General features: G+C 41.2%; 1 protein-coding gene across 1 annotated transcript in view; it reads right to left on the bottom strand.

Annotated features, from left to right (window-relative positions):
• Nucleotides 1-12,541, bottom strand: part of IGLON5 (IgLON family member 5) — a 384,710-nt gene that overhangs the window by 18,861 nt on the left and 353,308 nt on the right. Inside the window, exons 6-7 of the mRNA XM_072154976.1 lie at nt 6,331-6,451; nt 5,140-5,291 (exon numbers count right to left, since the gene is read on the bottom strand). Coding sequence (XP_072011077.1) covers nt 5,140-5,291; nt 6,331-6,451 — 273 coding nt within the window. The remainder of the gene's footprint in view (nt 1-5,139; nt 5,292-6,330; nt 6,452-12,541) is intronic.

Genomic DNA, 12,541 nt, shown 5'->3' with positions numbered 1-12,541 from the left:
CTATTGGATATAGATCAGCAACCGGGGATTTACAGGAAGCAAAATATGAACAGGCTTCAAAATTAATCAGCAATCTGTCCAGACCCGGAGCGAGAGGAGGACGCGGAGCAGATGCTGCAGCGCTGCAGGTCCCGGGCTGCCAGTACTGGACACCACCCAGTGCCCCGGGCTCCTCACATGGGGGGCATCAGCTCTCGGGAGAGGAGCAGGTCTGGGGTCTTAATGAATTCTGAGGTGGTCTCAGGAGAGTAGACTTATGGTAACACAGTATATCATCCGGCAATATAGTATCTCTGATATCTCTGGCAGACCATATGGCGGTATAGTATATTTCCATAGGAATATATGGCAGTATAGTATATACCTAGGGGCACATATGGCGGTATAGTATATCTCTGGGGGAATATATGGCAGTGTAGTTTATCTCTGGGGGAATATATGGCGGTATAATATATCTCCGGGGGAATATATGGCAGTATTGTATATCTCTGGGGGAATATATGGCGGTATAATATATCTCCGGGGGAATATATGGCAGTATTGTATATCTCTGGGGGAATATATGGCGGTATAATATATCTCCGGGGGAATATATGGCAGTATTGTATATCTCTGGGGGAATATATGACAGTGTAGTTTATCTCCGGGGGAATATATGGCGGTATAATATATCTCTGGGGGAATATATGGCAGTATAGTATATCTCTGGGGGAATATATGGCGGTATAATATATCTCCGGGGGAATATATGGCAGTATAGTATATCTCTGGGGGAATATATGGCGGTATAGTATATCTCTGGGGGAATATATGGCAGTATAGTATATCTCTGGGGGAATATATGGCGGTATAATATATCTCCGGGGGAATATATGGCAGTATTGTATATCTCTGGGGGAATATATGGCGGTATAATATATCTCCGGGGGAATATATGGCAGTATAGTATATCTCCGGGGGAATATATGGCAGTATAGTATATCTCCGGGGGAATATATGGCAGTATTGTATATCTCTGGGGGAATATATGACAGTGTAGTTTATCTCCGGGGGAATATATGGCGGTATAATATATCTCCGGGGGAATATATGGCAGTATTGTATATCTCCGGGGGAATATATGGCGGTATAGTATATCTCTGGGGGAATATATGGCAGTATTGTATATCTCTGGGGGAATATATGGCGGTATAATATATCTCCGGGGGAATATATGGCGGTATAGTATATCTCTGGGGGAATATATGGCAGTATAGTATATCTCTGGGGGAATATATGGCAGTATAGTATATCTCCGGGGGAATATATGGCGGTATAGTATATCTCTGGGGGAATATATGGCAGTATTGTATATCTCTGGGGGTACATATGGCGGTATAGTATATCTCTGGGGGAATATATGGCAGTATAGTATATCTCCGGGGGAATATATGGCGGTATAGTATATCTCTGGGGGAATATATGGCAGTATTGTATATCTCTGGGGGAATATATGGCGGTATAGTATATCTCTGGGGGAATATATGGCAGTATTGTATATCTCTGGGGGAATATATGGCGGTATAGTATATCTCTGGGGGAATATATGGCAGTATTGTATATCTCTGGGGGAATATATGGCGGTATAGTATATCTCTGGGGGAATATATGGCAGTATTGTATATCTCTGGGGGAATATATGGCGGTATAGTATATCTCTGGGGGAATATATGGCGGTATTGTATATCTCTGGGGGAATATATGGCGGTATTGTATATCTCTGGGGGAATATATGGCAGTATAGTATATCTCCGGGGGAATATATGGCGGTATAATATATTTCCGGGGGAATATATGACAGTATAGTATATCTCCGGGAGAATATATGGCGGTATAATATATTTCCAGGAGAATATATGGCGGTTTAGTATATCTCTGGGGCATATATGGCGGTATAGTATATCTCCGGGGGAATATATGGCAGTATAGTATATCTCTGGGGGAATATATGACAGTATAGTATATCTCTAGGGGAATATATGGCGGTATAGTATATCTCTAGGGGAATATATGGCGGTATAGTATATCTCCGGGGGAATATATGGCGGTATTGTATATCTCTGGGGGAATATATGGCAGTATAGTATATCTCCGGGGGAATATAGGGCAGTATAGTATATCTCCGGGGGAATATATGGCGGTATAGTATATCTCCGGGGGAATATAGGGCAGTATAGTATATCTCCGGGGGAATATAGGGCAGTATAGTATATCTCTGGGGGAATATATGACAGTATAGTATATCTCCGGGGGAATATATGGCAGTATAGTATATCTCCGGGGGAATATATGGCAGTATAGTATATCTCTGGGAGAATATATGGCAGTATTGTATATCTCTGGGGGAATATAGGGCAGTATTGTATATCTCCGGGGGAATATATGGCAGTATTGTATATCTCCGGGGGAATATAGGGCAGTATTGTATATCTCCGGGGGAATATATGGCAGTATAGTATATCTCCGGGGGAATATATGGCAGTATTGTATATCTCTGGGGGAATATATGACAGTATAGTATATCTCCGGGGGAATATATGGCAGTATAGTATATCTCCGGGGGAATATATGGCAGTATTGTATATCTCTGGGGGAATATATGACAGTATAGTATATCTCCGGGGGAATATATGGCAGTATAGTATATCTCCGGGGGAATATATGGCAGTATAGTATATCTCTGGGGGAATATATGGCAGTATAGTATATCTCTGGGGGAATATATGGCGGTATAATATATCTCCGGGGGAATATATGGCAGTATTGTATATCTCCGGGGGAATATATGGCGGTATAGTATATCTCCGGGGGAATATAGGGCAGTATTGTATATCTCCGGGGGAATATATGGCGGTATAGTATATCTCCGGGGGAATATAGGGCAGTATAGTATATCTCCAGGGGAATATATGGCAGTATAGTATATCTCCGGGGGAATATAGGGCAGTATAGTATATCTCCGGGGGAATATATGGCAGTATAGTATATCTCCGGGGGAATATATGGCAGTATAGTATATCTCCGGGGGAATATAGGGCAGTATAGTATATCTCTGGGGGAATATATGACAGTATTGTATATCTCCGGGGGAATATATGGCAGTATAGTATATCTCCGGGGGAATATAGGGCAGTATAGTATATCTCCGGGGGAATATATGGCAGTATAGTATATCTCTGGGGGAATATATGACAGTATTGTATATCTCCGGGGGAATATAGGGCAGTATTGTATATCTCCGGGGGAATATATGGCAGTATAGTATATCTCCGGGGGAATATAGGGCAGTATAGTATATCTCCGGGGGAATATAGGGCAGTATTGTATATCTCCGGGGGAATATAGGGCAGTATTGTATATCTCCGGGGGAATATATGGCGGTATAGTATATCTCCGGGGGAATATATGGCAGTATTGTATATCTCTGGGGGAATATATGACAGTATAGTATATCTCCGGGGGAATATATGACAGTGTAGTTTATCTCCGGGGGAATATATGGCGGTATAGTATATCTCTGGGGGAATATATGACAGTATAGTATATCTCCGGGGGAATATATGGCAGTATAGTATATCTCCGGGGGAATATATGGCAGTATAGTATATCTCCGGGGGAATATATGGCAGTATTGTATATCTCTGGGGGAATATATGACAGTATAGTATATCTCCGGGGGAATATATGGCAGTATAGTATATCTCCGGGGGAATATATGGCAGTATAGTATATCTCTGGGGGAATATATGGCAGTATAGTATATCTTTAGGAGAATATATGGCGGTATAGTATATCTCCGGGGGAATATATGACAGTATAGTATATCTCTGGGGGAATATATGGCAGTATTGTATATCTCTGGGGGAATATATGGCAGTATAGTATATCTCCGGGGGAATATATGGCAGTATAGTATATCTCCGGGGGAATATATGGCAGTATTGTATATCTCTGGGGGAATATATGACAGTATAGTATATCTCCGGGGGAATATATGGCAGTATAGTATATCTCCGGGGGAATATATGGCAGTATAGTATATCTCTGGGGGAATATATGGCAGTATAGTATATCTTTAGGAGAATATATGGCGGTATAGTATATCTCCGGGGGAATATATGGCGGTATAATATATTTCCGGGGGAATATATGACAGTATAGTATATCTCCGGGGGAATATATGACAGTATAGTATATCTCCGGGGGAATATATGACAGTATAGTATATCTCCAGGAGAATATATGGCGGTATAGTATATCATGCTCCCCTCCCTCAGGAATGAGAATAACGTTGGCTGTGTGACTCGCTATAGAGAATTCCTGAGGGAGGAGGAATGAGGAGCTGATTTCTCATCAGTAAGTCAAGCACCCCCCCCCCCCCCCCCCAGTGTCTCTCATTCCTTACGGAGGGGTGAATGATGTAGCAGAGCTGAGTTCACTTGGCTGAAGTTAATGCAGGCATCTGGGCAATCAGGAAGCCTGAGCTGGAGGAACATGGATATACATAGATGGTGGACTTTACAGGCATGGGGGGGAACAATATAGGGATAGTTGTGCTGGTGAACTTTACAGGCATGGGGGGGAACAATATAGGGATAGTTGTGCTGGTGAACTTTACAGGCATGGGGGGGAACAATATAGGGATAGTTGTGCTGGTGAACTTTACAGGCATGGGGGGGAACAATATAGGGATAGTTGTGCTGGTGAACTTTACAGGCATGGGGGGGAACAATATAGGGATAGTTGTGCTGGTGAACTTTACAGGCATGGGGGGGGGAACAATATAGGGATAGTTGTGCTGACAGGAGGTCTCCAGAACCTGAAACCTCCCAACTATTAATAATGGTATGGTCCCACATTGCATTGAAGCTGGTGAAGTAAGATGCTGGGGGTCCCACCAGTAATCCTTATCCCCCACCCCACAACTTTGGGTCTATAGAATTCTCTACAAAGTGATGAATACTTTGGTTTCTTCCACCATTGCTCCCGTAGCCCCTTGGGTGTTGTCTTGGCTACAGACGCTTGCTGAAGACATAAAAGCTTTAACACCCCCCATCCCAAAGCCCCCCCCACCCCCACCCCCCCGGGGCCGGCACTTACTGAGTAGTCGCGCGCTGGAGTTATATGAGCCGAGTTTATTGGACGCCAGGCAGGTGTAATTCCCGTAGTGCCTGGAGGTGACATTTGAGAAGAGGAGCACGGACCAGGTCCTCTCGTTCTGGATCTTCACACCTTCCATCCCTGCCGTCAGCCTGAGAGAGAAGGAAATGTCAGTGGAGCCGCCACCAGCTCCTGGTTATTACAGCAGCGCCTCATGCAGAACTTATAGGATGGGGAGGAGGGGGAGGAGGGGGATGCTGCTGCAGATGGTAAAGACTCCTCCGGACACAATGCTTCCTGCTAGAGATACTTAGTTACTTTCTGTGCCATCAAGGACCATCCATGACCCTCCATGACCTCCATGAAGGTCAACTTGAAGGGGTTTTCCATCCCAAATAACCTGCGCAGAGGAAGAAGACAGCTCCATCTGTAGTGTAGTGGCCAAATCCTGCAACTGCAGGTGCTCCACCCACTGACTGGATGGGATTAATAATCCCCCCTTTAAAGCAGCACAATGTACAAAAAGTTACAAAGTATCTGGAACTTTTTGTATTGCATTAAAGGAAATCTACCACCAGGATGAAGGATTGTAAACCAAGCACACTGACATACTGGTGTGTGCCCCCTCTGGCAGGATCTGCTCTTCTTTTAGCTATTTAGGCACTTGCTTTTACAGAAAAAAAAAGGTTTAACAATTATGCAAATAAGCCTGAGGGGCTCCTGACTCCATAGATGTTAATAGAACCTGGAGCCCTTCAGGCTCATTTGCATAAATGTTAAAACTTTTTTATTTTTGTAAAAACAAGGGCATTAGAAGCTAAAAGAGCAGCAGATCCTGCCAGAGGGGGCACTCACCTACAATCCTTGAGCCAGGTGGTAGATTTCCTTTAAGGTCTTTCCTCACACTGCTGCGCTCTCAGCAGCCCTTACACTGTGTCTTAAGTAACTGGTAAGTATCTACCAGTTACTTAGAAAGGAGGAGCTCTGAAGCAGTTCATGGCAGGAAGCACAGAGCACAGCAGTGTGAGGAAACCCCCAGAGCACTGGGAAACGCTGCAATCCTAGAATATAAATCCATTTTCACAGTCCTGCTGCTACTAAGAAAAGTAACATTAAGCATATCAGTATAGAGAGTTCCCCTGACCCCATATCAAGGGGTCAGATAACAATCCCCGCCCCCTGTGCACTCACCGCTTCTCATCTTTATACCATTCGAACTCTGCTGGGGGCTCGGATAGCGCCTGGCAGCGCAGTAGCGCAGGTTTCCCGGTGGGGGACTGCGCATTCTTTACATCGGTGATGAATGGAGGATCTGGGGGGAGATGTCACACAACGTTATTCACCATTCAATACATTTATGTGTCATGTCGGCTCTATACTGCGGTATTATCCTGGAGCCCCTGTATATATATGATGGTATCATGTGATCTCTGCGAGGTAGTATTACTAGGGTACTATATGGTGGTATTATGTAACTTGTAAAATACCATACGGTGTTATCATGTATATGGCGGTATTATTCAGGGACTATAAGATGCTATGATGTGAGCACTATGTGGCGGTATTATTCAGGAACTATAAGATGCTATTATGTGAGCACTATGTGGCGGTATTATTCAGGAACTATAAGATGGTATTATGTGAGCACTATGTGGCGGTATTATTCAGGAACTATAAGATGCTATTATGTGAGCACTATGTGGCGGTACTAATCAGGAACTATAAGATGCTATGATGTGAGCACTATGTGGCGGTATTATTCAGTAATTATGAGATGGTATTATGTGAGCACTATGTGGCGGTATTATTCAGGAACTATAAGATGCTATTATGTGAGCACTATGTGGCGGTATTATTCAGTAACTATGAGATGGTATTATGTGAGCACTATGTGGCAGTATTATTCAGGGACTATAAGATGCTATGATGTGAGCACTATGTGGCGGTATTATTCAGGGACTATAAGATACTATTATGTGAGCACTATGTGGCAGTATTATACAGGGACTATAAGATACTATTATGTGAGCACTATGTGGCAGTATTATACAGGGACTATAAGATGCTATTATGTGAGCACTATGTGGCGGTATTATTCAGGGACTATAAGATACTATTATGTGAGCACTATGTGGCAGTATTATACAGGGACTATAAGATGCTATTATGTGAGCACTATGTGGCGGTATTATTCAGTAACTATGAGATGGTATTATGTGAGCACTATGTGGCAGTATTATTCAGGGACTATAAGATGCTATGATGTGAGCACTATGTGGCAGTATTATTCAGGGACTATAAGATGGTATTATGTGAGCACTATGTGGCAGTATTATTCAGGGACTATAAGATGCTATGATGTGAGCACTATGTGGCAGTATTATTCAGGAACTATAAGATGCTATGATGTGAGCACTATGTGGCGGTATTATTCAGGGACTATAAGATACTATTATGTGAGCACTATGTGGCAGTATTATACAGGGACTATAAGATACTATTATGTGAGCACTATGTGGCGGTATTATTCAGGAACTATTGGATGGTATTATGTCAGCACTTTGTGGCAGTATTATTCAGGAACTATAAGATGCTATGATGTGAGCACTATGTGGCGGTATTATTCAGGAACTATAAGATGCTATTATGTGAGCACTATGTGGCAGTATTATTCAGGAACTATAAGATGCTGTTAGGTGTACACTATGTGGCAGACTTATTCAGGAACTATAGGATGGTATTAGGTGTACACTATGTGGCGGTATTATTCAGGAACTATTGGATGGTATTATGTGAGCACTATGTGGCAGTATTATTCAGGGACTATAAGATGGTATTATGTGAGCACTATGTGGCAGTATTATTCAGGGACTATAAGATGGTATTATGTGAGCACTATGTGGCAGTATTATTCAGGGACTATAAGATGCTATTATGTGAGCACTATGTGGCAGTATTATTCAGGGACTATAAGATGCTATTATGTGAGCACTATGTGGCAGTATTATTCAGGAACTATTGGATGGTATTATGTGAGCACTATGTGGCAGTATTATTCAGGAACTATTGGATGGTATTATGTGAGCACTATGTGGCAGTATTATTCAGGAACTATAAGATGCTATTATGTGAGCACTATGTGGCGGTATTATTCAGGAACTATAAGATGCTATTATGTGAGCACTATGTGGTGGTATTATTCAGGGACTATAAGATGCTATTATGTGAGCACTATGTGGCAGTATTATTCAGGAACTATTGGATGGTATTATGTGAGCACTATGTGGCAGTATTATTCAGGAACTATAAGATGCTATTATGTGAGCACTATGTGGCAGTATTATTCAGGAACTATAAGATACTATTATGTGAACACTATGTGGTGGTATTATTCAGGGACTATAAGATGCTATGATGTGAGCACTATGTGGCAGTATTATACAGGGACTATAAGATCCTATTATGTGAGCACTATGTGGCGGTATTATTCAGGAACTATTGGATGGTATTATGTCAGCACTTTGTGGCAGTATTATTCAGGAACTATAAGATGCTATGATGTGAACACTATGTGGCGGTATTATTCAGTAACTATAAGATGCTATTAGGTGTACACTATGTGGCAGACTTATTCAGGAACTATAGGATGGTATTAGGTGTACACTATGTGGCAGTATTATTCAGGAACTATAAGATGCTATGATGTCAGCACTATGTGGTGGTATTATTCAGGGACTATAAGATGCTATTATGTGAGCACTATGTGGCAGTATTATTCAGGAACTATTGGATGGTATTATGTGAGCACTATGTGGCAGTATTATTCAGGAACTATAAGATGCTATTATGTGAGCACTATGTGGCAGTATTATTCAGGAACTATAAGATGCTATTATGTGAGCACTATGTGGCAGTATTATTCAGGAACTATAAGATGCTATTATGTGAGCACTATGTGGCAGTATTATTCAGGAACTATAAGATACTATTATGTGAGCACTATGTGGTGGTATTATGAGAGATTTGGCCACTATATGATTGTATTATGTGGACTTTGAATGGTGGTTTGATCTAAAATTATGTGATGCTATTATCTGGGTACTGTAAGACAGTCTTAATTAACCTAATTGGACTATTATTTGGCAACTTATGGTGTTAAAATCTGTTACCTGTTATATGGTGGTATTAGGTAGAAGACAGTATCATTTTGGCTGCATTATCTTGGATCCCTCCCTGTATATGACGGTATTATCATGGTCCTCTGCATATGGTGGTATACTATTGGACCCCTGTATATGGCAGTATTATCTATGTATCATGTATATGGCAGTATTATCTATGTGTCATGTATATGGCAGTATTATCTATGTGTCATGTATATGGCAGTATTATCTATGTGTCCTGTATATGGCAGTATTATCTATGTGTCATGTATATGGCAGTATTATCTAGGTTGGACTCCTCTATATGGTGAGTACTATAGAGCAGTATTATGTTGGACTCCTCTATATGGTGAGTACTATAGAGCAGTATTATGTTGGACTCCTCTATATGGTGAGTACTATAGAGCAGAATTATGTTGGACTCCTCTATCTGGTGAGTACTATAGAGCAGTATTATGTTGGACTCCTCTATGGTGAGTACTATAGAGCGGTATTATGTTGGACACCTCTATATGGTGAGTACTATAGAGCAGTATTAAGTTGGACACCTCTATATGGTGAGTACTATAGTGCAGTATTATGTTGGACTCCTCTATATGGTGAGTACTATAGAGCAGTATTATGTTGGACACCTCTATATGGTGAGTACTATAGAGCAATATTATGTTGGACTCCTCTATATGGTGAGTACTATAGAGCAGTATTATGTTGGACACCTCTATATGGTGAGTACTATAGAGCAGTATTAAGTTGGACACCTCTATATGGTGAGTACTATAGAGCAGTATTATGCTGGACTCCTCTATCTGGTGAGTACTATAGAGCAGTATTATGTTGGACTCCTCTATGGTGAGTACTATAGAGCGGTATTATGTTGGACACCTCTATATGGTGAGTACTATAGAGCAGTATTATGTTGGACTCCTGTATATGGTGAGTACTATAGAGCAGTATTAAGTTGGACAACTCTATATGGTGAGTACTATAGAGCAGTATTATGTTGGACTCCTCTATATGGTGAGTACTATAGAGCAGTATTATGTTGGACACCTCTATATGGTGAGTACTATAGAGCAGTATTATGTTGGACTCCTCTATCTGGTGAGTACTATAGAGCAGTATTATGTTGGACACCTCTATATGGTGAGGACTATAGAGCAGTATTATGTTGGACTCCTGTATATGGTGAGTACTAAAGAGCAGTATTATGTTGGACTCCTGTATATGGTGAGTACTATAGAGCAGTATTATGTTGGACTCCCCTATATGGTGAGTACTATAGAGCAGTATTATGTTGGAATCCTCTATATGGTGAGTACTATAGAGCAGTATTATGTTGGACACCTCTATATGGTGAGTACTATAGAGCAGTATTATGTTGGACTCCTCTATATGGTGAGTACTATAGAGCAGTATTATGTTGGACTCCTGTATATGGTGAGTACTATAGAGCGGTATTATGTTGGACTCCCCTATATGGTGAGTACTATAGAGCAGTATTATGTTGGACTCCTGTATATGGTGAGTACTATAGAGCAGTATTATGTTGGACTCCTGTATATGGTCAGTACTATAGAGCAGTATTATGTTGGACTCCCCTATATGGTGAATACTATAGAGCAGTATTATGTTGGACTCCTGTATATGGTGAGTACTATAGAGCAGTATTATGTTGGACTCCCCTATATGGTGAGTACTATAGAGCAGTATTATGTTGGAATCCTCTATATGGTGAGTACTATAGAGCAGTATTATGTTGGACACCTCTATATGGTGAGTACTATAGAGCAGTATTATGTTGGACTCCTCTATATGGTGAGTACTATAGAGCAGTATTATGTTGGACTCCTGTATATGGTGAGTACTATAGAGCGGTATTATGTTGGACTCCCCTATATGGTGAGTACTATAGAGCAGTATTATGTTGGACTCCTGTATATGGTGAGTACTATAGAGCAGTATTATGTTGGACTCCTGTATATGGTCAGTACTATAGAGCAGTATTATGTTGGACTCCCCTATATGGTGAATACTATAGAGCAGTATTATGTTGGACTCCTCTATATGGTGAGTACTATAGAGCAGTATTATGTTGGACTCCTCTATATGGTGAGTACTATAGAGCAGTATTATGCTGGACTCCTCTATATGGTGAGTACTATAGAGCAGTATTATGTTGGACTCCTCTATCTGGTGAGTACTATAGAGCAGTATTATGTTGGACTCCTCTATATGGTGAGTACTATAGAGCAGTATTATGCTGGACTCCTCTATATGGTGAGTACTATAGAGCAGTATTATGTTGGACTCCTCTATATGGTGAGTACTATAGAGCAGTATTATGTTGGACACCTCTATATGGTGAGTACTATAGAGCAGTATTATGCTGGACTCCTCTATATGGTGAGTACTATAGAGCAGTATTATGTTGGACTCCTCTATATGGTGAGTACTATAGAGCAGTATTATGTTGGACACCTCTATGTGGTGAGTACTATAGAGCAGTATTATGTTGAACTCCTGTATATGGTGAGGACTATAGAGCAGTATTATGTTGGACACCTCTATATGGTGAGTACTATAGAGCCGTATTATGTTGGACTCCTGTATATGGTGAGTACTATAGAGCAGTATTATGTTGGACTCCTCTATATGGTGAGTACTATAGAGCAGTATTATGTTGGACACCTCTATATGGTGAGTACTATAGAGCCGTATTATGTTGGACACCTCTATATGGTGAGTACTATAGAGCAGTATTATGTTGGACTCCTGTATATGGTGAGTACTATAGAGCAGTATTATGTTGGACTCCTGTATATGGTGAGTACTATAGAGCCGTATTATGTTGGACACCTCTATATGGTGAGTACTATAGAGCAGTATTATGTTGGACTCCTCTATCTGGTGAGTACTATAGAGCAGTATTATGTTGGACTCCTGTATATGGTGAGTACTATAGAGCAGTATTATGTTGGACTCCTCTATATGGTGAGTACTATAGAGCAGTATTATGTTGGACTCCTCTATATGGTGAGGACTATAGAGCAGTATTATGTTGGACACCTCTATATGGTGAGTACTATAGAGCCGTATTATGTTGGACTCCTGTATATGGTGAGTACTATAGAGCAGTATTATGTTGGACTCCCCTATATGGTGAGTACTATAGAGCAGTATTATGTTGGACTCCTCTATATGGTGAGTACTATAGAGCAGTATTATGTTGGAAACCTCTA

The sequence above is a fragment of the Engystomops pustulosus genome, chromosome 6, assembly GCF_040894005.1.
Source record: "Engystomops pustulosus chromosome 6, aEngPut4.maternal, whole genome shotgun sequence".
NCBI lineage: Eukaryota > Metazoa > Chordata > Amphibia > Anura > Leptodactylidae > Engystomops > Engystomops pustulosus.
This window is presented reverse-complemented; position numbering and strand designations above follow the sequence as displayed.